This window comes from Oncorhynchus tshawytscha, linkage group LG02, assembly GCF_018296145.1.
Source record: "Oncorhynchus tshawytscha isolate Ot180627B linkage group LG02, Otsh_v2.0, whole genome shotgun sequence".
In the NCBI taxonomy this organism is placed as follows: domain Eukaryota; kingdom Metazoa; phylum Chordata; class Actinopteri; order Salmoniformes; family Salmonidae; genus Oncorhynchus; species Oncorhynchus tshawytscha.
In genome coordinates this window covers 9,761,237-9,789,090 of record NC_056430.1, presented here as the reverse complement: position 1 = coordinate 9,789,090, position 27,854 = coordinate 9,761,237, and the positions used below count along the sequence as shown (strand labels likewise).

Below are 27,854 nucleotides of genomic sequence, written 5' to 3'. Positions count from 1 at the left end.
TCATGTAATTCCTATATTCTACCACCAGGTGGAGCTGTATAACTTCATGTAATTCCTGTATTCTACCACATCATGTAATTCCTGTATTCTACCACCAGGTGGAGCTGTATAACTTCATGTAATTCCTGTATTCTACCACCAGGTGGAGCTGTATAACTTCATGTAATTCCTGTATTCTACCACCAGGTGGAGCTGTATAACTTCATGTAATTCCTATATTCTACCACCAGGTGGAGCTGTATAACTTCATGTAATTCCTGTATTCTACCACCAGGTGGAGCTGTATAACTTCATGTAATTCCTATATTCTACCACCAGGTGGAGCTGTATAACTTCATGTAATTCCTGTATTCTACCACCAGGTGGAGCTGTATAACTTCATGGCCAAGGACAATGTTCCGTTCCACAGTGTGGTGTTCCCCTGCTCTCTACTGGGAGCACAGGACAACTACACACTGGTCAACCACCTGGTGGCTACAGGTAACACACACACACACACAGACATGCACACACACACACACACTAACACACACATATACACACACACATATACACACATACACACTAATACACAGACATGCACACACACACACAAACAGACCGGTGTGCCCGCACATTGACTCTGTACCGGTATATAGTTTTGCTATTGTTATTTTACTGCTGCTCTTTAATTACTTGTAACTTTTATCTCTTATTCGTATTTTTTAAACTACTACACCTGTTGTATTCAGCATTTCACTGTGAGGTCTACACCTGTTGTATTCAGCATTTCACTGTAAGGTCTACTACACCTGTTGTATTCAGCATTTCACTGTAAGGTCTACTACACCTGTTGTATTCGGGGCGCATGTGACTAATACAATTTGATTTGATTTGACATGCGCACACACACATTAACACACACATACACACACATTAACACACACACACACACACACACACATAAAGGGCTTTAGTGTTGGTCAAACTTGAAATCCCTCTTAATATTACAGACAATACAATTTAATATTTTAGTTTTTAGTTTTCCCACTGTGGTTGTTGACTGTTGATGTTAAGCCGTTGTTACCCAGTTGAATCCACTTGCAGTTGTCAGTCGTTGTGGATGAGATGAAATGAAGTACTGTGTTTCCTCTCAGAGTACCTGAACTACGAGGACACCAAGTTCTCTAAGAGTCGAGGTGTTGGTGTGTTTGGTGACATGGCCAAGGATACGGGCATCCCCTCTGACGTGTGGCGATTCTACCTGCTGTACCTCCGTCCCGAGGGACAGGACTCGGCCTTCTCCTGGGTCGACATGGCCACCAAGAACAACTCTGAGCTGCTCAATAACCTGGGCAACTTCATCAACAGGTACTGTAGCAGGAGAGGTAGAGGCTGGTTCTGTAGCAGGAGAGGTAGAGGCTGGTTCTGTAGCAGGAGAGGTAAAGGCTGGGACTGTAGCAGGAGAGGTAGAGGGTGGGCCTCAACAGGTTCTGTAGCAGGAGAGGTAGAGGCTGGACCTCAACAGGTTCTGTAGCAGGAGAGGTAGAGGCTGGACCTCAACAGGTTCTGTAGCAGGAGAGGTAGAGGCTGGTTCTGTAGCAGGAGAGGTAGAGGCTGGTTCTGTAGCAGGAGAGGTAGAGGCTGGGTTTGTAGCAGGAGAGGTAGAGGCTGGTTCTGTAGCAGGAGAGGTAGAGGCTGGGCCTCAACAGGTTCTGTAGCAGGAGAGGTAGAGGCTGGTTCTTAACAGGTTCTGTAGCAGGAGAGGTAGAGGCTGGTTCTTAACAGGTTCTGTAGCAGGAGAGGTAGAGGCTGGTTCTCAACAGGTTCTGTAGCAGGAGAGGTAGAGGCTGGGTCTGTAGCAGGAGAGGTAGAGGCTGGGTCTGTAGCAGAGAGGTAGAGGCTGGGTCTGTAGCAGGAGAGGTAGAGGCTGGGTCTGTTGCAGGAGAGGTAGAGGCTGGGTCTGTAGCAGGAGAGGTAGAGGCTGGGTCTGTAGCAGGAGAGGTAGAGGCTGGGTCTGTAGCAGGAGAGGTAGAGGCTGGGTCTGTAGCAGGAGAGGTAGAGGCTGGGTCTGTAACAGGAGAGGTAGAGGCTGGGTCTGTAGCAGGAGAGGTAGAGGCTGGGTCTGTAGCAGGAGAGGTAGAGGCTGGGTCTGTAGCAGGAGAGGTAGAGGCTGGGTCTGTAGCAGGAGAGGTAGAGGCTGGGTCTGTAGCAGGAGAGGTAGAGCAGGGTACCAACAGGAGAGGTAGAGGCTGGGTCTGTAGCAGGAGAGGTAGAGCAGGGTACCAACAGGAGAGGTAGAGGCTGGGTCTGTAGCAGGAGAGGTAGAGCAGGGTACCAACAGGAGAGGTAGAGGCAGGGTACCAACAGGAGAGGTAGAGGCTGGGTCTGTAGCAAGAGAGGTAGAGCAGGGTACCAACAGGAGAGGTAGAGGCTGGGTCTGTAGCAGGAGAGGTAGAGGCTGGGTCTGTAGCAGGAGAGGTAGAGGCAGGGTACCAACAGGAGAGGTAGAGGCTGGGTCTGTAGCAAGAGAGGTAGAGCAGGGTACCAACAGGAGAGGTAGAGGCAGGGTCTGTAGCAGGAGAGGTAGAGGCTGGGTCTGTAGCAGGAGAGGTAGAGCAGGGTACCAACAGGAGAGGTAGAGCAGGGTACCAACAGGAGAGGTAGAGCAGGGTACCAACAGGAGAGGTAGAGGCTGGGTCTGCGGGTCAGGAAAGAGCAGGGTACCAACAGCTGAATCTCTAAACCTGGAAATGTGTCATTTATTATTCAGGTAGTTGTTTTATTTTAAATCGTTAAATACATGATAAGTATTGGAATTAATCATTTAAGCCCATCTAAGTGCTGAAGTCAACACATTGGGAAATGTAAGGAATTGCTTGTGATGACTCTCTCCTCCCTCCTCCCCTCCCCCTCTCCCTCTCTCCCTCCCTCCCTCCCTCTCTCCCTCCCTCCCCCCTCCCTCTCTCCCTCCCTCTCTCCTCCCTCCTCCCCTCTCCCCCTCCCTCTCCCTCCCTCTCTCCCTCCCTCTCTCCCCCCCTCCCTCTCTCCCTCTCCCTCCCTCCTCCCCTCCCCCTCCCTCCCTCTCCCTCCCTCTCTCCCTCCCTCCCTCTCTCCCTCCCTCCCTCCCTCTCTCCTCCCTCCTCCCCTCCCCCTCCCTCTCCCTCCCTCCCCCCTCCCTCTCTCCCTCCCTCTCTCCTCCCTCCTCCCCTCTCCCCCTCCCTCCCTCCCTCTCTCCCTCCCTCTCTCCTCCCTCCCTCTCTCCCTCCCTCTCTCCTCCCTCCCTCCTCCCCTCTCCCCCTCCCTCCTCCCCCTCTCTCCCCTCGCTCCCCCTCTCTCCCCTCCCTCCCTCGCTCCCCCTCTCTCCCCTCCCTCCCTCGCTCCCCCCTCTCTCCCCTCCCTCCCTCGCTCCCCCTCCCTCCCTCTCTCCCTCCCTCCTCCCCTCTCCCCCCTCCCTCGCTCCCCCTTCTCTTCCTCTCCCCCTCCCCCTTCTCTTCCTCTCCCCCTCCCTCTCTCCTCCCTTTCTCCTCCCTCCTCCCCTCTCCCCTCCCTCTCTCCTCTCCCCTCCCTCTTCCCTCCCTCTCTCCTCTCCCCTCCCTCTCTCCTCCCTCCTCCCCTCTCCCCTCCCTCTCTCCCTCCCTCTCCCCTCCCTCCCTCCTTCCCTCTCTCTCCCTCTCCCCCTCCCCCTCTCTCCCCCCTCCCTCCCTCTCTCTCCATCCCCCTCCCTCTCTCCCTCCCTCTCTCTCCCCCTCCCTCCCTCTCCCCTCTCCCCCTCCCTCTCCCTCCCTCTCTCCCTCCCTCCCTCTCTCCCTCCCTCTCTCCCCCTCCCTCTCTCCCTCTCCCTCCCTCCCCCTCCCTCTCTCCCTCCCTCCCTCTCTCCCTCCCTCCCTCCCTCTCTCCTCCCTCCTCCCCTCCCCCTCCCTCTCCCTCCCTCCCCCTTCCCTCTCTCCCTCCCTCTCTCCTCCCTCCTCCCCTCTCCCCCCCTCCCTCCCTCCCTCTCTCCCTCCCTCTCTCCTCCCTCCCTCTCTCCCTCCCTCTCTCCTCCCTCCCTCCTCCCCTCTCCCCCTCCCTCCTCCCCCTCTCTCCCCTCCCTCGCTCCCCCTCTCTCCCCTCCCTCCCTCGCTCCCCCTCTCTCCCCTCCCTCCCTCGCTCCCCCTCTCTCCCCTCCCTCCCTCGCTCCCCCTCCCTCTCCCCTCCCTCCTCCCCTCTCCCCCCTCCCTCGCTCCCCCTTCTCTTCCTCTCCCCCTCCCCCTTCTCTTCCTCTCCCCCTCCCTCTCTCCTCCCTTTCTCCTCCCTCCTCCCCTCCCCTCCCTCTCTCCTCTCCCCTCCCTCTTCCCTCCCTCTCTCCTCTCCCCTCCCTCTCTCCTCCCTCCTCCCCTCTCCCTCCCTCTCTCCCTCCCTCTCCCCTCCCTCCCTCCTTCCCTCTCTCTCCCTCTCCCCCTCCCCCTCTCTCCCCCCTCCCTCCCTCTCTCTCCATCCCCCTCCCTCTCTCCCTCCCTCTCTCTCCCCCTCTCCCCCTCCCTCCCTCTCCCCCTCCCTCTCCCTCCCTCTCTCCCTCCCTCCCTCTCTCCCTCCCTCTCCCCCCCTCCCTCTCTCCCTCTCCCCTCCCTCCTCCCCCCCCCTCCCGCTCCCTCCCTCTCTCCCTCCCTCCCTCCCTCCCTCTCTCCTCCCTCCTCCCCTCCCCCTCCCTCTCCCTCCCTCCCCCCTTCCCTCTCTCCCTCCCTCTCTCCTCCCTCCTCCCCTCTCCCCCCTCCCTCTCTCCCTCCCTCTCTCCTCCCTCCCTCTCTCCCTCCCTCTCTCCTCCCTCCCTCCTCCCCCTCCCTCTCCCCCTCCCTCCCTCCCCCTCTCTCCCCCTCCCTCCCTCGCTCCCCCTCCTCTCCCCCTCCCTCCCTCGCTCCCCCCTCTCCCCCCCCTCCCTCGCTCCCCCTCCCTCCCCTCCCTCCCTCGCTCCCCCTCTCTCCCCCCCTCCCTCGCTCCCCCTCCCTCCCTCTCTCCCTCCCTCCTCCCTCTCCCCCTCCCTCGCTCCCCCTTCTCTTCCTCTCCCCCTCCCCCTTCTCTTCCTCTCCCCCTCCCTCTCTCCTCCCTTTCTCCTCCCTCCTCCCCTCTCCCCTCCCTCTCTCCTCTCCCCTCCCTCTTCCCTCCCTCTCTCCTCTCCCCTCCCTCTTCCCTCCCTCTCTCCTCTCCCCTCCCTCTCTCCTCCCTCCTCCCCTCTCCCCTCCCTCTCTCCCTCCCTCTCCCCTCCCTCCCTCCTTCCCTCTCTCTCCCTCTCCCCCTCCCCCTCTCTCCCCCCTCCCTCCCTCCCTCTCTCTCCATCCCCCTCCCTCTCTCCCTCCCTCTCTCCCCCCTCTCCCCCCTCCCTCCCTCTCCCCCCCCCTCCCTCTCTCTCCCCCTCTCCCCCTCCCTCCCTCTCTCTCCCCCCCCCTCCCTCCCTCTCTCCCATCCCCCTCCCTCTCTCCCTCCCTCCTCTCCCCCTCTCCCCCCCTCCCTCCCTCCCTCTCTCTCCCTCCCTCTCCCCCTCCCTCCCTCTCTCAGGGCTGGTATGTTTGTCAGTAAGTTCTTTGAGAGCTGTGTCCCTGCCATGGCTCTTCAGCAGGAGGACAAGAGACTGTTGGCTCAGGTGGGATGGGAGCTGAAGCAGTACATTAACCTCATGGACAGAGTCAAGTAAGAACAAGTTGTCAAAATGCTGCTCATCACACACACACACACACACTTGCACTGACACAGTTTTAGGAGTGTCTGAAAAGAATGGAGAGTTGAAAGTTGAAGTTTATATTTTGTGTTGTGGTCTGGGGAGTTCGTGTTGATGCAGCACCACCATAATGTACAACACACTTTGAAATAAGGTCTTATTTGACCGTGTTGCTAATTCTATTCTGTTCACCCTATCAGGATCTGTTCTGTTCTGTTCACCCTATCAGGATCTGTTCTGTTCTGTTCACCCTATCAGGATCTGTTCTGTTCTGTTCACCCTATCAGGATCTGTTCTGTTCTGTTCACCCTATCAGGATCTGTTCTGTTCTGTTCACCCTATCAGGATCTGTTCTGTTCTGTTCACCCTATCAGGATCTGTTCTGTTCTGTTCACCCTATCAGGATCTGTTCTGTTCTGTTCACCCTATCAGGATCTGTTCTGTTCTGTTCACCCTATCAGGATCTGTTCTGTTCTGTTCACCCTATCAGGATCTGTTCTGTTCTGTTCTGTTCACCCTGTTCACCCTATCAGGATCTGTTCTGTTCTGTTCACCCTATCAGGATCTGTTCTGTTCTGTTCACCCTATCAGGATCTGTTCCGTTCTGTTCACCCTATCAGGATCTGTTCTGTTCTGTTCACCCTATCAGGATCTGTTCTGTTCTGTTCACCCTATCAGGATCTGTTCTGTTCTGTTCACCCTATCAGGATCCGTGATGCCCTGAAGTGTATCCTCAACATCTCTCGCCACGGTAACCAGTACATCCAGGTCAACGAACCCTGGAAGAAAATTAAAGGAGATGAAACAGACAGGTTCGTCTATTTCTCTCTCTCTCTCTGTCTTCGCTCTCTCTTCTCTCTCTCTTCTCTCTGTCTCTCTGTCTCTGTCTCTCTCTCTCAACAGGTCACAAATCTTGCTGCTGTGATGGCACACTGTGGAATTTCACCCAATAGATATGGGAGTTTATCAAAATTGGATTTGTTTCCAAATTATTTTTGTGTCTGTGTAATCTGAGAGAAATATGTCTCTCTAATATGCTCATACATTGGGCAGGAGGTTAGGAAGTGCAGCTCAGTTTCCACCTCATTTTGTGGGCAGTGAGCACATAGCCTGTCTTCTCTTGAGAGCCATGTCTGCCTACGGCGGCCTTTCTCAATAGCAAGGCTATGCTCACTGAGTCTGTACATAGTCAAGGCTTTCCTTAAGTTTGGGTCAGTCACAGTGGTCAGGTATTCTGCCACTGTGTACTCTCTGTTTAAGACCAAATAGCATTCTAGTTTGCTCTGTTTTTTTGTTAATTCTTTCCAATGTGTCAAGTAATTATCTTTTTGTTTTCTCATGATTTGGTTGGGTCTAATTGTGCTGTTGTCCTGGGGCTCTGTAGGGTGTGTTTGTTTGTGAACAGAGCCTCAGGACCAGCTTGCTTAGGGACTCTTCTCCAGGTTCATCTCTCTGTAGGTGATGGCTTTGTTATGGAAGGTTTGGGAATCGCTTCCTTTTAGGTGGTTATAGAATTTAACGGCTCTTTTCTGGATTTTGATAATTAGTGGGTATCGGCCTAATTCTGCTCTGCATGCATTATTTGGTGTTCTACGTTGTACACGGAGGATATTTTTGCAGAATTCTGCGTGCAGAGTCTCAATTTGGTTTTCGTCTCATTTTGTAAATTCTTGGTTGGTGAGCGGACCCCAGACCTCACAACCATACAGGGCAATAGGTTCTATAATTGATTCAAGTATTTTTTTTGCCAGATCCTAATTGGTATGTTGAATTTTCTCTCTCTTTCACTCTGTCCCTCTCTCTCTCAGTAATGCCCTCCCCCCTCTCTCTTCCAGGCAGCGATCGGGTACAGTGACAGGTGTGTCTGTGAATGTGGCGTGCCTGCTGTCCGTCATGCTCCAGCCCTACATGCCAACGGTCAGTCACACCATCCGCCAGCAGCTGAACGCTCCGCCCTCCGTTACCGGGACCCTGCTGCAGGGCACAGGGAACTTCGTCTGCTCTCTGCCCGTCGGGCATCACATTGGCACGGTGAGGAGAGATCTGTTAGATATGAACAGAGGGAAATCACTTTGTCATGTGTTCCATTATATTTCTAGGATGTTGATGTTGATTAGAGACTCAGTAGCTCTAGGATGTTGATGTTGATTAGAGACTCAGTAGCTCTAGGATGTTGATGTTGATTAGAGACTCAGTAGCTCTAGGATGTTGATGTTGATTAGAGATTCAGTAGCTCTAGGATGTTGATGTTGATTAGAGACTCAGTAGCTCTAGGATGTTGATGTTGATTAGAGACTCAGTAGCTCTTAGCAGTATAATCTTCTAGGATGTTGATGTTGATTAGAGACTCAGTAGCTCTTAGCAGTATAATCTTCTAGGATGTTGATGTTGATTAGAGACTCAGTAGCTCTTAGCAGTATAATATTCTTGTCTTGGAGACATTTGGGCATTTAAACATGTTTTTATTTATATATTACTATGTCTGATTTTGTACTATAAAGTTGTCTAAATTCCAACTCCTTCATGGCTCTGTCTCGCTCTGTCTCGCTCTGTCACTGTCTCGCTCTGTCACTGTCTCGCTCTGTCACTGTCTCGCTCTGTCACTGTCTCGCTCTGTCACTTTCTCGCTCTGTCCCTGTCTCGCTCTGTCCCTGTCTCGCTCTGTCCCTGTCTCGCTCTGTCCCTGTCTCGCTCTGTCCCTGTCTCGCTCTGTCCCTGTCTCGCTCTGTCCCTGTCTCGCTCTGTCCCTGTCTCTCCCTGTCTCTACCTGTCTCTCTCTCTCTGTCCCTGTCTCTCTCTCTCTGTCCCTGTCTCTTTCTCGCTCTGTCCCTCACGCTATCTCTGTCCCTCACGCTCTCTCTGTCCCTATCTCTCTCCCTGTCCCTATCTCTCTCCCTGTCTCTGTCCCTGTCTCTCCCTGTCCCTATCTCTGTCTCTCCCTGTCCCTATCTCTGTCTCTCCCTGTCTCTCTCTCTGTCCCTGTCTCTCTCTCTCTGTCCCTGTCTGTCTCTCTCTGTCTCTCTGTCCCTGTCTCTCTCTCTCTGTCCTTGTCTCTCTCTGTCCCTGTGTCTGTCTTTCTCTCTCTCTCTCCCTCACTCTCTCTCTGTCCCTGTCTCTCTCTCTGTCCCTGTCTCTCTCTCTGTCCCTGTCTCTGTCCCTGTCTCTCTGTCCCTGTCTCTGTCCCTGTCTCTCTGTCCCTGTCTCTCTCTCTGTCCCTGTCTCTCTCTCTCCCTGTCTCTCTCTCTCTCTGTCCCTGTCTCTCTCTCTGTCCCTGTCTCTCTCTCTGTCCCTGTCTCTCTCTCTCTCTCTCTGTCCCTCTGTCTCTCTCTCTCTCTGTCCCTGTCTCTCTCTGTCCCGCTCACTCCGTCTCACGCAGGTCAGCCCGTTGTTCCAGAAACTAGAGTCCGAACAGATTGAGTCTCTGAAGAAGAGGTTTGGAGGACAGCAGGTCAGTACAGTGGTGAAGGTTAAGTGATGACAGACTAAAATAGTGTAAATACCGGTAGTGAAAGGAACATTTACTTCAACCAAAAAGAGTGTTTTTTTATACAATTCCAGGATGGTTACTTTGATATTTCAACAGGTAGGTAGATGAAATATCAAACGGACAACGGTAATATTGTTCAGTGGTATTGTCCTCAGACAGTGCTGTTCTCTTAGCTTAGTGTATTATAATAAGAATTATATTATAAGGCTCAAAACTGTTCAAGAAGGGGTGTGTTGGCGTACCTTGAATAGGTGCAGGGGAATCGATATCCTCTCCTCCTCGATCCCTCCTCAAATCCACAGTGGCAGGGCAGCCGTTTTGGGTTTTTTTAAATTCAGGAGTGGGCCTTTTATCTAAATCTTGTCCTCAATCCCTCCTTCCAGCCAGAGGAGGAAGAAGAAGCCAAACCGAAGGTATCTCACCTTGCTGTGTGTTCTGTATGGAGTGATACAATTACTGTAGACACTTAACATTACTGTAGACACTTAATGCTCCATATTACTGTAGACACTTAATGCTCCATATTACTGTAGACACTGTTAACACTCCAGTGTTGAGTGAAAGAGCGGGAAGACTGAGGAACAAAGGGAAAATCTGTGCTATCGTAAATACAATATCCTATGCATTCTAAATTACTGCCCATTTGGAAAAGGAAAATGCAATAAATATTTACTCTGAGCTGCGCTTCAGTAGGCTGGTGGTAGATGGAAGGCTGTGTTGCCCAACAGAGTCCTTTGTCCTTTGAAGAGTGTCTCTGGTGGTGAACGGTATACGTTGTAGTGTCGTCATTGTGTGGTAGATGGGATACTCTGTCCGTCCTTTCCTAGCCCACATTTTCAGCTGCTGTTGCTAACTCAACAGCTAGGAGGTATCACTTCTGTAGCGAATAAGAGTTCAGAGTTCATACCATTCGCAACCAAAGCTCACGCTGAGGTTGGCTTCGTTCTGTAGTTGACATGTTAGTCCTTTTCAACATATGGACCGTCGTCCTCGGAACAGGAGGTTATATTGTCGTCAAGGCTATATGTAGGAAAGGAGAGGAGGTCGTGTTTCATTGGTTATAACCAATGTCTCTTCACGTGGGTGGGCCACTGATTGAGCAGAGCCCTAACTTACCGAAAACCCATATCTCTCATTTGGAAGGTAAAATTACATTTAATCTTTTCACCAATAATTTCATATTCAAACATTTAAATTGAACAACAATTCCATGTGAATCTGATAACTCTGATGTGTAGACTTGCCACTGTAGAGTTTATGTCATCTTATCATTGATGAGAATGTCTCAGATGACAACCGAACTGACATCATATTCATTAAGTACCAACCCATATGTTCAACTGGTCGGATTACCAGAATATAGTACATTTCCCCCCCATCTTCTGTTGTTCCCAGAATCTCTATGTTTACCAAAGGATTTTCAATAGTCACATCAGTAGGATAGAGAGGAAAAGGGGGGGTATTTATGACTGTTATAAACCTACCCCCAGGCCAACGTCAACACTCCATATTACTGTAGACACTGTTAACACTCCATATTACTGTAGACACTCCATATTACTGTAGACACTGTTAACACTCCATATTACTGTAGACACTGTTAACACTCCATATTACTGTAGACACTGTTAACACTCCATATTACTGTAGACACTGTTAACACTCCATATTACTGTAGACACTGTTAACACTCCATATTACTGTAGACACTCCATATTACTGTAGACACTCCATATTACTGTAGACACTGTTAACACTCCATATTACTGTAGACACTGTTAACACTCCATATTACTGTAGACACTGTTAACACTCCATATTACTGTAGACACTGTTAACACTCCATATTACTGTAGACACTGTTAACACTCCATATTACTGTAGACACTGTTAACGCTCCATATTACTGTAGACACTGTAGACACTCCATATTACTGTAGACACTCCATATTACTGTAGACACTCCATATTACTGTAGACACTCCATATTACTGTAGACACTCCATATTACTGTAGACACTCCATATTACTGTAGACACTCCATATTACTGTAGACACTCCATATTACTGTAGACACTTAACGTTCCATATTGGTGTTCCATTCATGTGTGGCCCATATGTCTTCATTAATGCACACTAACTCATACTAAACAATTAGATTTTATCGCTCCGGATAAAATAAGAAAATGTGTGCTTTTATTTAATTTATTTGAGGGAATGAAAATTGTTCCCATTAACCCATTAACATTGTATGACAGCTTTCTTAACAACAAATGTTTATTTTCTGAGAGTGAAATGTACTAGTGATTGTTGGAGAAGAATTGCTTAACATCTGAAACCCGTCTATTCTAGCCAAAGACGACAGCCCAGCCTGCCACAACCCCAGCTTCAGATCCGGCTGCTCAGACTGCAGTGAATGGCGCAGACGCTGAGAGAGCCAGGGAGTTAACACTGGCTGTGGCAGAACAGGTAACATGGGGGGACGAATGTAACGAATTAGGAATTAGGGGTGAAACAATGGAAGTTTAAGCAATTAAATAATCGTCCCCTAAGACAGTTACAAAGTACATGATTTTCTTCCAAGATGTCTCGTTTGTATGACGTCCTGATATTGGGATATGTTACCAATGTGGGATACTGTGTAATGTGGATGATTCCTGATGCTCATGTTACCTCTCGATCAAATATCGAAACGTGATATTTGTCCTGATGACTGACTCTTCTATTCGACATTATTTCTGCTCCACGGTGAGGTGTTCATTAATTAACTGACTAGTTGGTAATGTTGTCAGTCTAACCTGCTCTCTACCAGGGGGAGAAGGTACTAGTTGGTAATGTCGTCAGTCTAACCTGCTCTCTGCTCTCTGCCAGGGGGTGAAGGTGCTAGTTGGTAATGTCGTCAGTCTAACCTGCTCTCTGCTCTCTACCAGGGGGAGAAGGTCCGGACCCTGAAGGGCCAGAAGGCAGAGAAAACTGTGATTGGAGCAGAGGTCACCAAACTACTGGAACTGAAGAAACAGCTGTCCCTGGCTGAGGGAAAGGACCCAGAACCAGTGCTGACAAAAGGCAAGACGACAGCCCAGCCTGCCACGACCCCAGCTTCAGATCCGGCTGCTCAGACTGCAGTAAACGGCGCAGACGCTGAGAGAGCCAGGGAGTTAACACTGGCTGTGGCAGAACAGGTAACATGGGGGGGACGAATGTAACGAATTAGGAATTAGGGGTGAAACAATGAAATAACTGGCCCCTAAGACATGATTTTCACCAGAAATATCTTGTTACTTTGCCATGCGGGACATAGTCATGTGTAAAGTGACACAACCATAGCATTTCAAGTCATATCCGTGTATCCATGGGTGGGCTTGAGGTAATGAGGACTATCTAGCTGGTATTAATGACCCAACTTCACATAACACGCCCAATAATGGCATTTGCGCCAAGCAAACCACTGTTTTTCAATAGAGAATTAAGTCTCAATTATGTAAACGGCTATAGTGAGCTAACTGTTACCCACTTCTACACCTGGCCCCTCAGCCAGCTAACTGTTACCCACTTCTACACCTGGCCCCTCAGCCAGCTAACTGTTACCCACTTCTACACCTGGCCCCTCAGCCAGCTAACTGTTACCCACTTCTACACCTGGCCCCTCAGCCAGCTAACTGTTACCCACTTCTACACCTGGCCCCTCAGCCAGCTAACTGTTACCCACTTCTACACCTGGCCCCTCAGCCAGCTAACTGTTACCCACTTCTACACCTGGCCCCTCAGCCAGCTAACTGTTACCCACTTCTACACCTGGCCCCTCAGCCAGCTAACTGTTACCCACTTCTACACCTGGCCCCTCAGCCAGCTAACTGTTACCCACTTCTACACCTGGCCCCTCAGCCAGCTAACTGTTACCCACTTCTACACCTGGCCCTCAGCCAGCTAACTGTTACCCACTTCTACACCTGGCCCCTCAGCCAGCTAACTGTTACCCACTTCTACACCTGGCCCCTCAGCCAGCTAACTGTTACCCACTTCTACACCTGGCCCCTCAGCCAGCTAACTGTTACCCACTTCTACACCTGATCCCTCAGTGAGCTAACTTCTACACCTGAACCCTCAGTGAGCTAACTTCTACACCTGGCCCCTCAGTGAGCTAACTTCTACACCTGGCCCCTCAGTGAGCTAACTGTTACCCACTTCTACACCTGACCCCTCAGCCAGCTAACTTCTACAACAGACCCCTTAGTGAGCTAACTTCTACACCTGACCCCTCAGCCAGCTAACTTCTACACCTGGCCCCTCAGCCAGCTAACTTCTACACCTGGCCCCTCAGCCAGCTAACTTCTACACCTGGCCCTCAGCCAGCTAACTTCTACACCTGGCCAAGTCAGCCAGCTAACTGTCACACCTGGCCCCTCAGCCAGCTAACTTCTACACCTGACCCCTCAGCCAGCTAACTTCTACACCTGACCCCTCAGCCAGCTAACTTCTACACCTGACCCCTCAGCCAGCTATCTTCTACACCTGACCCCTCAGCCAGCTATCTTCTACACCTGATCCCTCAGCCAGCTATCTTCTACACCTGACCCCTCAGCCAGCTAACTTCTACACCTGACCCCTCAGCTAGCTAACTGTTACCAACTTCTACACCTGGCCCCTCAGTGAGCTTGACACCTTGTGCAGACCAAGTGAAGGTATCTAGTTGATAATACTGACTCACTGTGTTCAACCACTGGGTTATCTATGGCAGGGGGAGAAGGTGTTCATTAATTAACTGACTGGTAATGTCGTCAGTCTAACCTGCTCTCTGCCAGGGGGAGAAGGTGCTAGTTGGTAATGTTGTCAGTCTGACCTGCTCTCTGCCAGGGGGAGAAGGTGCTAGTTGGTAATGTCATCAGTCTGACCTGCTCTCTGCCAGGGGGAGAAGGTGCTAGTTGGTAATGTCGTCAGTCTAACCTGCTCTCTACCAGGGGGAGAAGGTGCTAGTTGGTAATGTCGTCAGTCTGACCTGCTCTCTGCCAGGGGGTGAAGGTGCTAGTTGGTAATGTCGTCAATCTAACCTGCTCTCTACCAGGGGGAGAAGGTGCTCGTTGGTAATGTCGTCAGTCTGACCTGCTCTCTACCAGGGGGAGAAGGTGCTAGTTGGTAATGTCGTCAGTCTAACCTGCTCTCTGCTCTCTACCAGGGGGAGAAGGTACTAGTTGGTAATGTCGTCAGTCTGACCTGCTCTCTACCAGGGGGAGAAGGTGCTAGTTGGTAATGTCGTCAGTCTAACATGCTCTCTGCTCTCTACCAGGGAGAGAAGGTGCTAGTTGGTAATGTCGTCAGTCTAACCTGCTCTCTGCTCTCTACCAGGGGGAGAAGGTCCGGACCCTGAAGGGCCAGAAGGCAGAGAAAACTGTGATTGGAGCAGAGGTCACCAAACTACTGGAACTGAAGAAACAGCTGTCCCTGGCTGAGGGAAAGGACCCAGAACCAGTGCTGACAAAAGGCAAGAAGAAGTGATTAGAAAGAGAGAGAAGACCGACAAGAGACTGGACAAATATGAGAGAAGTAGAGGCAAGATTTGAATAATAATAATAAGAAATATGAGACACATAAACAACATCTGTGACAGGATGGAAGACAACGTTTTGTTGCTTATGGCGACAGAGTAATAGGAAAGATCAGTAATCGAAGAGGGGAGGGTAAATATTCAGTCAAGACTATTTCTACATCTCTTTACTCGAAGTAGCAGGTTCTAGTAGGCTGCTGGCTCGGTGGGTTCCCCGTCATTTTATCAAGGTTATCATGAAGAGATATAAAATGGTGTCGCTGCGACCAGGCTGGTGGCACCCGGCTACGGTTCTACTGTCACTATGCAGCCAGTAGTTCAGGTCGGTGGGTGTAGAATGATGTCTGCATAATGATATTGTAATATTGTTATATAAAAAAAAGTCATGTTTTTACATATTTCCCATTTATTCAATCAAATAAATACATTTGCTAAAAATAACTCTTTTTTTTTTTGTGCAAATTCTGTGATAAATGAATTCAGAAACAGAGGCTGAAATGTTATTATTTTCTTAATTTGACACCTTCAAAGATTAAAGCAATTTGTTTGGACCTGATATGCATCTCACTTTATATTTCAATCAAATAGACATTCCAAGACAATAAAAATGTTTTTAAAGGATTTTATTTGCAACTCTAAACATACAATAACAAAGTACATACAATGTTTCCCTGTAATTTAACAGAAATAATTCAACCACTAAACCGATGCATCATTTACAGTGAAATGTTGAATCAATATGGGTACAGTGAAGGTTTTATTTCAGTAGAACTGTGTTCGTATAATACAGGAGTATATAAAATATATATATATATGTGAATCAGGGTAGAGCTCTACATTGTAAATATCACTACCACTAAATTCAGTCAATTTGATAGAAAAAGATGAACGTTCTAGGTGTAAAACTATCCCAGCGTTCTAGGTGTAAAACTATCCAACGTTCTAGGTGTAAAACTATCCCAGCGTTCTAGGTGTAAAACTATCCCAGCGTTCTAGGTGTAAAACTATCCCAGCGTTCTAGGTGTAAAACTATCCCAGCGTTCTAGGTGTAAAACTATCCCAGCGTTCTAGGTGTAAAACTATCCCAAAGTTCTAGGTGTAAAACTATCCCAGCGTTCTAGGTGTAAACTAACCCAGCGTTCTAGGTGTAGAACTATCCCAGCGTTCTAGGTGTAAAACTATCCCAACGTTCTAGGTGTAAAACTATCCCAGCGTTCTAGGTGTAAAACTATCCCAGCGTTCTAGGTGTAAATCCACGTTCTAGGTGTAAAACTATCCCAGCGTTCTAGGTGTAAAACTATCCCAGCGTTCTAGGTGTAAAACTATCCCAGCGTTCTAGGTGTAAAACTATCCCAACGTTCTAGGTGTAAAACTATCCCAACGTTCTAGGTGTAAAACTATCCCAGCGTTCTAGGTGTAAAACTATCCCAGCGTTCTAGGTGTAGAACTATCCCAAGGTGTAAAACTATCCCAACGTTCTAGGTGTAAAACTATCCCAGCGTTCTAGGTGTAAAACTATCCCAGCGTTCTAGGTGTAAAACTATCCACGTTCTAGGTGTAAAACTATCCCAGCGTTCTAGGTGTAAAACTATCCCAGCGTTCTAGGTGTAAAACTATCCCAACGTTCTAGGTGTAAAACTATCCACGTTCTAGGTGTAAAACTATCCCAGCGTTCTAGGTGTAAAACTATCCCAGCGTTCTAGGTGTAAAACTATCCCAGCGTTCTAGGTGTAAAACTATCCACGTTCTAGGTGTAAAACTATCCACGTTCTAGGTGTAAAACTATCCCAGCGTTCTAGGTGTAAAACTATCCCAGCGTTCTAGGTGTAAAACTATCCACGTTCTAGGTGTAAAACTATCCACGTTCTAGGTGTAAAACTATCCCAGCGTTCTAGGTGTAAAACTATCCCAGCGTTCTAGGTGTAAAACTATCCCAACGTTCTAGGTGTAAAACTATCCACGTTCTAGGTGTAAAACTATCCCAGCGTTCTAGGTGTAAAACTATCCACGTTCTAGGTGTAAAACTATCCACGTTCTAGGTGTAAAACTATCCACCGTTCTAGGTGTAAAACTATCAACGCACAGTAAAGCCGTAGCGTCTTATATAAGTACTGAGTTACTGACTTTCCTGAGCTCTATATTACTCCACAAACTGGACACGAAACATTATCTCTGATGGTCTCTGCAGTCTTTAGGTTTGAGGTTGGCGGATAAGGGATAGCCTGGTATTTAGCTACGTTTCCCGGTTGCTTCCCTGGGAAACAAAGGTAGGCTTAGCATTCAGTCAGGTTTAACCAGGCTAGATAAAGGATGTTGTGACTATGAAATGCACTGTCCTTGTTTTAGTTCTCACTACCTTCATACGAGGAATGAGTCCAACACAAGGTTGTCAGAATCGCTTCGTTGACGGAGCCCGATCAATAAAAAATCCTACCAAACCCCCAATCAATAACTCCTAGCAATGGGGAAAAAATCACTTGAATTGTTTTTTTCGATTAGCCATAATTTTGGAATCAATGCCGACACCCCGAAACAAATCAGAATTTTCACTAATCACTTCACTAGGCTTAACGAGCAAAACGCCCAATCACATTCATTAGGGCACCCAACAGAAAACGTTTCAAAATGTTTTGCAACATTGTCCATGTAGTCCCAATTTGTTTCTTTGTATTTGATGCTTAATGAACGTGACCCATGCAACCCTTGGGATAAGTGTTGGTTCACAATCTTCATAGGTAGATGCTTCCGAATCAATTCCTTCATTTTTGGAATCAAAGGCCCCAATCGGTTAATTGAATCTAACCCATCCGTACTTCATACTGAACTCTGCGCTAGACTGAATAACCTAAACGGCCCAATCTTTCGACGTTAGTTAACCCATCTATTTCAAAGATGCTTCCTGAGATGCCCGGGCCTACATGTAGATACAGTACACTGTAGCCTCTCAACAGAGAGCATGACCCCATCTACCTTCTGAACATTTTCCTCCATTACTTTACACCCTGTATGTCCATCTATGTCTGGACATTTTCCTCCATCACTTTACACCCTGTATGTCCATCTATGTCTGGACATTTTCCTCCATCACTTTACACCCTGTATGTCCATCTATGTCTGGACATTTTCCTCCATCACTTTACACCCTGTATGTCCATCTATGTCTGGACATTTTCCTCCATTACTTTACACCCTGTATGTCCATCTATGTCTGGACATTTTCCTCCATTACTTTACACCCTGTATGTCCATCTGTCTGCCACCGTTCTCTCTCCGTGCTGTTCCTTTGACTTACTCTTCCATCGCTCGCTCTTTATATCTACCCCTTTTTCCTTCTTACTTTCTCATACAGTTTTTCAGAAAATTATCATTTAACTTTCTTCTTAAAACATATCTTTTGGTTTCTCTCTTAATGCTGTCTAGAAAAGGTTTCTCTCTTAATTAATGCTGTCAAGGAAATGCATTTTAAAGTCACTACCGTGTTAAACCCTTCACCGCCAACCTGCTATTCCAAATGCTCATTTTCTGCCTTGTTACTTCCTTCCTCCCTCACTTCCTGGTGTTAACTAGTCTCTCTATCAGGGCTCGGCGTGTCCTCTGCACCTCCTCTCCCAGTCTGTCTATCTCCGCTTTCAACCTCTCGTTCTGATCTGTCAGCTCCTGCACCTTCCTCTCGTTCTCCTGCTCCCTCTCTCTCCTGCTCTTCTTTGCAGAAGAGGAGGATGAGTGTGAGCCAGAGGAAGGGAAGGACAGAGAGTTGCCCCTCTTGCGTTTGTCCTGCCGAGACGAGGAGAACGAGGTGCTAGTAGGAGAGGAAGGAGGAGAGCAGTTGAGAGAGGTAGACGGAGAGGCGGAGGAAGAGCAGGAGGAAGAGCAGGAGGGAGAGTCGGGGACACAGGTGTTTTCCTCCTCGCTGGCGGAGGGAGACTCAGGTTGTTGGACATTGTCGGAGTGATGATGAAGCTGATGATGATGGTGGTGGTGGCTACCGCTCACCATGACCCCTCCTGTCTCCACCATGCCCACCCCTCCGGTCTCCACCATGCCCACCCCTCCCTCGTTCAGCAACTCAAAGAACTCTGGGGGCAACAAGCCACCTCTTTCTCCATCCCTCCCTCCCTCCCTGTCCCCTTGCCTCTCCGCCCTTTCCTCAGCTGGACTCGGATGGGAGGTGTTGGAGGAGGTGTGGTGGGGTGGATGGGTAGGAGGCTCCTCTGGGATCGTGACCCTCTGGACCCCCTCACCTCCGTCCCACACCTCGCCCCCGACACCCACCCCGTCTGTCAGCCATGTCAGGGAACAGCTCTCCAGAACATCTAGGAACTCCGGCTCCTTCTGAAGAAAATAAAAGAGAACGAGAGAGGGAGAAGAAGAGAACGAGAGAGGGAGAAGAAGAGAACGAGAGAGGGCGAAGAAGAGAACGAGAGAGGGAGGAGAAGAGAGAGGGAGGAGAAGAGAACGAGAGAGGGAGGAGAAGAAAACGAGAGAGGGAGGAGGAGAGAGAGAGGGAGAAGAAGAGAACGAGAGAGGGAGGAGAAGAGAGAGGGAGGAGAAGAGAACGAGAGAGGGAGGAGAAGAAAACGAGAGAGGGAGAAGAAAACGAGAGAGGGAGAAGAAAACGAGAGAGGGAGAAGAAAACGAGAGAGGGAGAAGAAAACGAGAGAGGGAGAAGAAAACGAGAGAGGGAGAAGAAAACGAGAGAGGGAGAAGAAGAGAAAGGGCAGAGGAGAGGAGAAAGGACAGAGGAGAGGAGAGAGGACAAAGGACAGAGAAGAGGACAAAGGACAGAGCAGAGGAGAGGAGAGAGGACAGAGGAGAGGAAAGTGTGTACGTTAGGGAATGGTTATGTTGAAGGAGCTTCTTACATCAGCACTGTGGAAAGAGTTGCATCATGAAAAAGAGAAGAAGAAAACAACTGATTCAAAAGCCGAAACACATCGATCATCAATCAATCAGTCGTCGTTGAAAGATCAATCCATATAGATCAAAACTATTTTTAAAATCTCAACTGACCTCAGAGCAGGGAGGGGCACGCGCCAGTTTGGCCCCGCCTCCGTCTGATCCCAGTATATCCTGCAGGTCCTCATACCACGCCTCCAACTCTGCACCACACAGCGGTCCCACACCTGGGGGGTACGGAGGGGGCAGGTGAAGCCACTCGGCAGTCATCTTTCGCTCCGTTAGTCAGTCGACACCGATGGGTCTTCCACACGCTGGAACGCGCTGGACCAGGACTGTGGGTTGTCCAGACAGGAGGGTTCAGTTTCAGAATGATGAAATAATTATTTTAATATGTCTCCTGCATGAACTGTTATGTGGTTTCTCTACAATAGGCTAGGCATCGGGATCCATATTCAAATCACTCGGGTGAAAGCTATATGTAAGAGAGACTGTTCTATTGCACAGCTAAGTTAGTACATGTTATGAATTATCAAGAGTTGAAGGAGGATAAGCAATTGAACAAAGTACCAGTATTGTAATTTCTATATTGTTTGAAAATAGACACTTATTCGCTAAATGGTCAAATAGTGACACTTAGTGGACACGTGGGTCTACTGCAAAAACCAATGTCTTTTATATAGAATTATATTGTCAAAAACATGAGCTGTAGTGATGACTTAATTTAAAACATCAAGTAAAAATCTTTAAAATAAATGCATTGCTCTAAGTTATGAGGTTCATTTGTCATACAACAGTCAGCAGAAGGAACGAGGAAACTCAATTCACCTTCTGAAAGCCTCTTATGATCAAGTCTGGCAATTGGTCGTTGGCGATAATTTGTCCCAACAAGTCTAGAAAGAATATATGGCATTAATTAATACAACGATTATTCAATACAGTGTGTTGAGATGTTAGAATGTGCTTAAAGGAACATAAATGTATATTTTATAACAGCTACTGAAAATATAGCTGAGGCACTCAACATGATAAACAACCTGACAAAGCATTGTTAAAAATGGTTGAACGCAGGCCTATAAAACTGATTTAATGAATACAATAACTTGACAAACTACAATGCTATGGTTTCACATTTTCTGGTAAAAAAAAAAAAAAATGTGTGTGTGTGTGTGTGTGGAAAATCATCCAAAAACCGGTCACTCCGTAGGGCCTCGAGGGCTCCTGCCACAGTCCAAAATGAATTCTATTTCGATCAAAACATCCTTGATTTAGATTTACACAAGCTCACGAAAAAGAACAAATAGATTTCAACATGCAATCTTCCCAACACGCAACATTTTCTTCTTCTAAAAATAGAGGTTTATCGTTGACATTAAATAGTTAAAGGAACTTTAAAAACCACTTGGTGGACGTGAAATAACCTGGGACCACAACACAGCTAGCATGACATAGACAAGTAGACATTCCTCAATAAATGCAGCCCAATTCTTGGCAAATACTTTTATGAAGAATATTTCTATCATGTATTCTTTGAAGAATAGATTTTCAGAAAGGTGATATTTATGCAACTGCAGGCTAAGTGTTTCTCGGATGTGGTGAGGTAGGCTGCGCTGGTTCTCCCAGCCAAGGCATTACGTCATGGAATCAGAGAACAGGACGGCGAAACAAAAGCCTGCGTGAAAACGGTACAAAACACCCGGATGAGACGATGACAACCTTTCTGTACTAATCCTAATGAAAAATCCACTCCGAATAGCCATGCGATCTTATTCTGTCAAGACAAATGAGTGTTTATTTGTGTTATTTAATAGGCTATTAACAAAACAAAAATAATGTCTGGATAAATGACATCTTATAGATTGATCAAACAAAAGCCCGAACTTTGATAACAGTAAATAATAAGTTAATAAAACCGAAACAAAACTTTGTAAAACGTTATGTAAACGTTTGACAGCTCAGCTGTCTCTGTTATGTCAAACTTCTGAGAACGAGAGAGCTCGTAGCAGAGAGAACGCCACTTGGGGGTCAAAGTCAAATATCCAGTCAAATATCCCTCTCAATCTTGGATATAAATATAACAAATGTCAATTATAATTGCACACGGCAACTGCTGTCCTAAAACAGACATGACATTCACATTCTTTTCCAAAAGGAGAAACGAGAGACGATCAGCTGCCAAATTAAAATTAGAACTCCTATAGAAGTCCCTAAAAGACAATCAGCAACTTTAAAAACTATTCAGAATAACATACACTTACCCTTTTTGTTTTAGTATTTCGCTTTCTCGACTGTCTTGGGTTCGGACTGTGTATATATTTTAGTTGAGATTGGTGATAGCTCATGTTAACCATTGTTCGGCTTTAGGATACTGAATGTGATTTTTCGGGAACTCCCGGTGATCTTTATATATGGTGACGCCAACCGAACTCGACGGGAAGTTTTTTTTTAGTTTTTACTTAACCGAAGCCCATTAGCTGATGATGAAATGACTGACAACCAGATGGTACCATAGTAATCTACGCGCTAAATTATTTTGCTTGGCGACATCCAATTGGTAATTGTATTCTACAGTAAAGGCGGGCTCTAAAGTGCCACTGGTTTGTCTCCACTCTGGGTAGTTTGTGTGACGTGAAGATGTGATGCAGCCAGGACGAATTTGGGGCGTAAGGGAGTCACATGAAAGGAATGATGCAATGCTTGGCAACCAATTTCTAGTCGGAAATAAGACCGGGAGAACCAGAGCATGTTTTATTTAACAGTCTCGGGCTCTAACAAAAATATAAAAAAATACACTTATGCAAGAATATTTTAGAATGTCAAAAGAAAGTTTTGCTCACAAATATTAGGCGACACTATAGGCTATTTATAATTTATGTTCAGTTGTAGGATATTGTGAAAGGAATAAAGAAAGCAACTATGTTTGGAATATTGTCTCGTTTTGTATCCAATAATAGATCGGTTTTTATTTTCCGTTTTTGATATAGGCTTGCTTCTATTATTCTCCGGTATTTATCTTTATGTTTGGGGACCGTTTTCTTTATGCGCGTGAGGGCCACATTGTACACTATTCAAGTTTGTGAGAGTAATAAAATGCTTTAAAGTCCGACTCTGTCCTGCTTTCTGTGTGTATAATATTATTTCACAAGAGTAGTAGGGTCTGCTGCAACAAATTCAACTTCAAACCTATTTTTTTTTCTCAAAGGAAACAATGCAATATAGCCTATGTATGCCATAGGTAGCATCCCCATCTTGTCTCAAAGGAAACATAATGAAATTTAACCCTATAGGGATGGATTTTTTATTTTATTTTTTATTTTATTGGCTGTGTTTATTCTAAAGGAATGCCGTGTTATTAGGATATTATTTCATTTCAGACATTTCGTTTCTTTTTATATTGCCCTCGTGTCTCTGTGTGGAGTGACGGGCGCGGGCTATTAAAACAACATCCCACACTTCTTGATCGCGAGTTCCTAAACTCCCCTCTATCTGTGCCTTGCGGGATGATGATCATGAACAAGCTGCCAGTGTCGATGAAAACTGATATTAAAACATACATAATTCAGGTTAACCCTTTAAAACCAACACGCGCATTGTCTTTATAATAACGTCTTTAACTTCCTATGTTATTTCATCCGTTGACACTTAATAACGGTTAATTCCTTAACTCCAACAGACAGACAAGTGTTTAAATGCACCGTGCAACAACACCCGCAGTTTACCAGCCCAGCAACAGCGCCGATATGAGACGCGTCGCGTGCGCGAGTAGCGAATAGAAAGCTCCGGTCTCCGGGACCAGGGTTAAAGCGCTCGATGAGCCTCGGTTTTCCACGTCACGACTTGAGGGTCTGTTGCTGAGTAGTTGAGCGAAATACTTTGTCTGTTTATTGAGTCCAGTCGTGTAGCGTGTGTATATAGTATTCGTTAGTGGGATACTTAGAGGACACGGGGCTTTGTTGCCACAGGCTGGGTTTTTTGTTATCATAGTCTGTGATGGGATGAGCAACAGTGTTTTTATAAAAAGCAAAACATAAATTTACACCACAATATTATTCCATAAGCCTATCTATTTTCTTAGTTTGATAATCATAGAAATACTAATGATCATAATCATAGGCCTAATAACTAAATACTAATACAGTAGCTAATAATAACATTGATGCTCAGGGACAAAAAAAGAAGGAAATGTTATTCACAAGAGTAACAAAAGGTTGTAGGCTACAGAGAAATCAATAAACGACACAATTGAACTGTAAAACAGGTATATGAAAGACAGACCAATGTGTGTACAGGGCATTTGGAAAGTATTCAGACCCCTTCCCTTTTTCCACATTTTGTTACATTACAGCCTTATTCTAAAATGGATTAAATTATTTTTTCCCCCTCATGAATCTAAACACAATACCCCATAATGAGAAAATGAAAACAGGTTTTTTAGAAATTTTTGCAAATGTTTTCAAAATAAAAAAAACAGAAACCTTATTTACATAAGTATTCAGACCCTTTGCTATGAGACTCGAAATTGAACTCAGGTTCATCCTGTTTCCATTGATCATCCTTGATGTTTCTACAACTTGATTGGATTCCACCTGTGGTATATTAAATTGATTGGACATGGTTTGGAAAGACACACACCTGTCTACCGGGGTCTGTAGTGACGCTGAGATGTATTATTATTTTTAATTTAACCTTTTATTTAACTAGGCAAGTCAGTTAAGAACAAATTCTTATTTAAAATGACGGCCAAACCCGGACGAACGCTGGTCCAATTGTGCGCCGCCCAATGGGACTTCCAATCACGGCCGGATGTGATGCAGCCTGGATTCGAACCAGGGACTGTAGTGACGCCTCTTGCACTGAGATGCTGTGCCTTAGACCGCTGCGCCACCCGGGAGACTTAGACCCCTGCGCCACCCGGGAGACTTAGACCCCTGCGCCACCCGGGAGACTTAGACCCCTGCGCCACCCGGGAGACTTAGACCGCTGCGCCACCCGGGAGACTTAGACCGCTGCGCCACTCGAGAGCTGTTAAAGGTTCCACAGTTGACAGTGCACGTCAGAGCAAAAAACAAGCCATGAGATCGAAGGAATTGTCCGTAGAGCTCCGAGACAGGATTGTGTTGAGGCACAGATCTGGAGAAGGGTACCAAAACATTTCTGCAGTATTGAAGGCCCCCAAGAACACAGTGGCCTCCATCTTTCTTAAATGGAAGAAGTTTGGAATCACCAAGACTTTTCCTAGAGCTGGCCGCCCAGCCAAACTGAGCAATCTGGGGAGAAGGGCATTGGTCAGGGAGGTGACCAAGAACCCAATGGTCACTAAGACAGAGCTCCAGAGGTCCTCTATGGCGATGGGAGAACTTCCAGAAGGACAACCATCTCTGCAGCACTCCACCAATCAGGCCTTTATGGTAGAGTGGCCAGACGGAAGCCACTCCTCAGTAAAAGGCACATGACAGCCTGCTTGTAGTTTGACAAAAGTCACCTAAAGGACTCTCAGACCTGAGAAACAAGATTCTCTGGTTTGATTTAACCAAGATTGAACTCTTTGTCCTGAATGTCATGTCTGGAGGAAACCTGGCACCATTCCTCCGGTGAAGCATGGTGGTGCCAGCATCATGCTCTGGGGATGTTTTTCAGCGGCAGGGACTGGGAGTCTAGTCAGAATCGAGGCAAATATGAATGGAGAAAAGTACAGAGAGATCCTTGATGAAAACCTGCTCCAGAGTGCTCAGGACCTCAGACTGGGGGCGAAGGTTCACCTTCCAACAGGGCAACACAGGATTGGCTTCGGGACAAGTCTCCGAATGTCCTTGAGTGGCCCAGCCAGAGCCCCAGACTTGAACCCGATCGAACATCTCTGGATAGACCTGAAAATAGCTGTGCAGTGACGCTCCCCATCCAACCTGACAGCGCTTGAGACGATCTGCAGAGAAGAATGGGAAAATCCCCCAAATACAGGTGTGCCAAGCTTGTAGCGTCATACCGAAGAAGACTCGAGGCTGTAATCGCTGCCAAAGGTTCTTCAACAAAGTACTGAGTAAAGGGTCTGAATACTAATGTAAATGGAATATTTCAGTTTTTTTTTTTTTTACATTTGCAAACATTTCTAAAATCCTGTTTTTGCTTTGTAATTATGGGGTATTCTATGTAGATTGATGAGGGGGAAAAAAAAAGCAAATACTTATTTTACACCATAATTTGCAAATAAATTCATTAAAAATCCTACAATGTGATTTTCTGGATTTTTTTTCTCGTTTTCTCTGTCATAGTTGAAGTGTACCTATGATGAAAATTACAGGCCTCTCTCATCTTTTTAAGTGGGAGAACTTGCACAATTGGTGGCTGACTAAATACTGTTTTGCCTCACTGTAGGTAACAAGTATAATTACACGGTTGTATCAATGCTGTCTGAGTTTTGCAAAAGCACTCATCTCAACCTGACTCTCTTTGCTCACTGTAATTGCTTATGAACTTTATCTGATTCGTCATAAAGCCTATTGATATATGCTCTTGTTAAATTAGAGTTTATTCCTGTATGGTGTATAATAATAATAATAATAATATAATGTATAGCCTAAGAAAAATATCCATACCCCGTACATCAGATTAAAAAACATATATATTTATTTAACTAGGCAAGTCAGTTAATAACATTCTTATTTACGAGGACGGCCAAACCCGGTCGACGCTGGGTCAATGGAATAATATTGTAGCTTAAACTTGGGTGTTATGCTTTTCATAAACACTGTGCCCCTCCTGCCCATTCTCTCACAGAACAAAAATAATGGACAGTCAAGTTCTATTCTATTTTATGCATCTACTCTACTCTATGTATCCTGACTGTTTACTGTAGGACTGCTCAGGTTGAATGCTTAGCAATTGTTGGGTTTATTATAGTCTATAATAAAGGTGGAGGAAGGCGCAGCACAGGTCTACAGAACAGCTCAGAGAACGGACGAGCGGCTCTTCAGGTGCATTATTGTTATGGAATTTCTAAAAGATCGCCTCTCAGCGACTGCGCATGCCTGAAAGAAAAGCCCCCAAATAAACCCAAAGACAGAGTTGGGCGTCTGAACAAAGTTTGGGAGGATGCTCCCTCTGAGATTAAAAAGACAGGTCACATCGGTGGTGTCCGGGACATTACCCAAATTTAAGCGGGGCCTAGTTTAGAAGGGAGATGGCGGGGAATACCCACGCAGACTTTAAGAATGCTGAGAAGGAGAGGGAACCTGCCACACGCGCAGAGGAAGGAAGAGGAAATAAACACAGCCGAGGTAGTCACGGTAAAAAAAAAAAAGCCGACAGTGATGAGGCCAGCCAGAGGTCGACGAGGGGCAAGAAGAGATTGTACTGATAGTTTTCATTTCCCCACAGCCGATCAGATAGAAACTAGGCTATATCAACTGATCAACCTGGCTGTTTCAAACACCAGCACTACCACCCCTCACAACTTTATCATTAGCCTTATTCCACATCAGAGTTTTAGTAAATATACTTCAATGGCTAAAATATCCAAAAAGGTTCAAAGTTCAATTGTACTGTATCTGGTAGCAGTTGGCAATGATGGAGTGAGTATTGAAAACCTGTACCCCACCGTATGAACCCAAGCGAAGCTTTTTATAAAGGCCTATGCTTCCCCCTGCTGGCCATGCAGCACCATTACAAACATGAGTAATCAGGATTTAGAGCACTCGAGTAACAAATTGCCTGGTTGTAAAACTACAGATTTAGGATCAGTTTACCCGATCCCTAATCGTAGCCTCAATCTCGGTCAACAGAACCAAAATCTTGCATGATGGGGCCATTTTTACCTTCTATATTTGGCACGCCTGTGAATGTTTAATTTAGTCTGTGTCGCTATGAGGGAATTGAGAAGAAATCAACCATTTTGTAGCATTGGAATCAAGTCTTGAATCATGTCATGTTTTACAGTCAGTCTTTTAAGGTGTCCGCATACATAGGTTCGTTTTTCGGCTAGCAGAACTCGGCTAGGCGAATGTCTAATGCTCTCATACTCCCTAAATACTTTAGTTTGAGAAAACTAGAACAAAAAGCGGCAATATAACCGTTGTCTTTCCCCATTGAGTCACGAACATTTTGTTTTAAAAACTAGTCGTCTCAAACGACACCGCTTCACGTTCCCAGTCCTACTAGTAGTACTATTGACCAATCACAGATGAAGGGGCGTCGACTTCCGCTACAGAATTTCGATTTGCCTCAAGAAAGAAATGATTCCTATTGAAACGGTTCTTATAGCT

General features: G+C 46.8%; 2 protein-coding genes and 2 long non-coding RNA genes across 14 annotated transcripts in view; 3 read left to right on the top strand and 1 right to left on the bottom strand.

Annotated features, from left to right (window-relative positions):
• The window catches only part of mars1 (methionyl-tRNA synthetase 1), a 45,752-nt gene extending 30,496 nt beyond the window's left edge, over positions 1-15,256 (top strand). The window contains exons 14-23 of one of the 5 annotated variants that reach the window (XM_042330050.1): positions 363-480; positions 1,137-1,350; positions 5,512-5,643; positions 6,379-6,483; positions 7,507-7,702; positions 9,048-9,119; positions 9,542-9,571; positions 11,511-11,627; positions 12,089-12,224; positions 14,638-15,256. In XM_042330050.1, the coding sequence (XP_042185984.1) occupies positions 363-480; positions 1,137-1,350; positions 5,512-5,643; positions 6,379-6,483; positions 7,507-7,702; positions 9,048-9,119; positions 9,542-9,571; positions 11,511-11,627; positions 12,089-12,224; positions 14,638-14,651 (1,134 nt within the window). In that variant the 3' untranslated portion in view covers positions 14,652-15,256. Of the gene's footprint in view, positions 1-362; positions 481-1,136; positions 1,351-5,511; positions 5,644-6,378; positions 6,484-7,506; positions 7,703-9,047; positions 9,120-9,541; positions 9,572-11,510; positions 11,628-11,970; positions 12,341-14,501 lie in introns of those variants that run through there. The other 4 variants (XM_042330042.1, XM_042330045.1, XM_042330053.1 and 1 more) reach the window with 4 other exon arrangements.
• On the top strand, positions 1,932-2,590 carry LOC121847736. Its single transcript, XR_006084576.1, has 3 exons — positions 1,932-1,956; positions 2,407-2,460; positions 2,566-2,590. It is a non-coding gene; the product is annotated as an uncharacterized LOC121847736 (long non-coding RNA).
• Positions 15,257-15,404: 148 nt separating the features above from the next.
• Positions 15,405-17,652, top strand: LOC121847735. 5 transcript variants are annotated; one of them, XR_006084575.1, is made up of 3 exons: positions 15,405-15,696; positions 15,965-16,089; positions 16,208-17,652. It is a non-coding gene; the product is annotated as an uncharacterized LOC121847735 (long non-coding RNA). The 5 variants fall into 5 exon arrangements; XR_006084574.1 differs by having other exon boundaries at positions 15,965-16,114; positions 16,183-17,652; XR_006084573.1 differs by having other exon boundaries at positions 15,965-16,114; positions 16,158-17,652.
• Positions 17,653-17,992: 340 nt separating this feature from the next.
• LOC112236784 (SKI family transcriptional corepressor 2) lies at positions 17,993-22,014 on the bottom strand. 3 transcript variants are annotated; one of them, XM_024405400.2, is made up of 4 exons: positions 21,855-22,014; positions 20,425-20,489; positions 19,711-19,931; positions 17,993-19,029 (listed from the first exon to the last, which is right to left on the bottom strand). In XM_024405400.2, exons 3-4 carry the CDS (start codon positions 19,864-19,866, stop codon positions 18,247-18,249), a joined length of 939 nt encoding a protein of 312 aa, XP_024261168.1. In that variant the 5' UTR covers positions 19,867-19,931; positions 20,425-20,489; positions 21,855-22,014; the 3' UTR covers positions 17,993-18,246. The 3 variants fall into 3 exon arrangements, with proteins under 3 accessions (XP_024261168.1, XP_024261166.1, XP_024261167.1); XM_024405398.2 differs by having other exon boundaries at positions 17,993-19,032; positions 21,855-22,010; XM_024405399.2 differs by lacking the exon at positions 20,425-20,489 and having other exon boundaries at positions 17,993-19,032; positions 21,855-22,012.
• Positions 22,015-27,854: the final 5,840 nt, after the last annotated feature.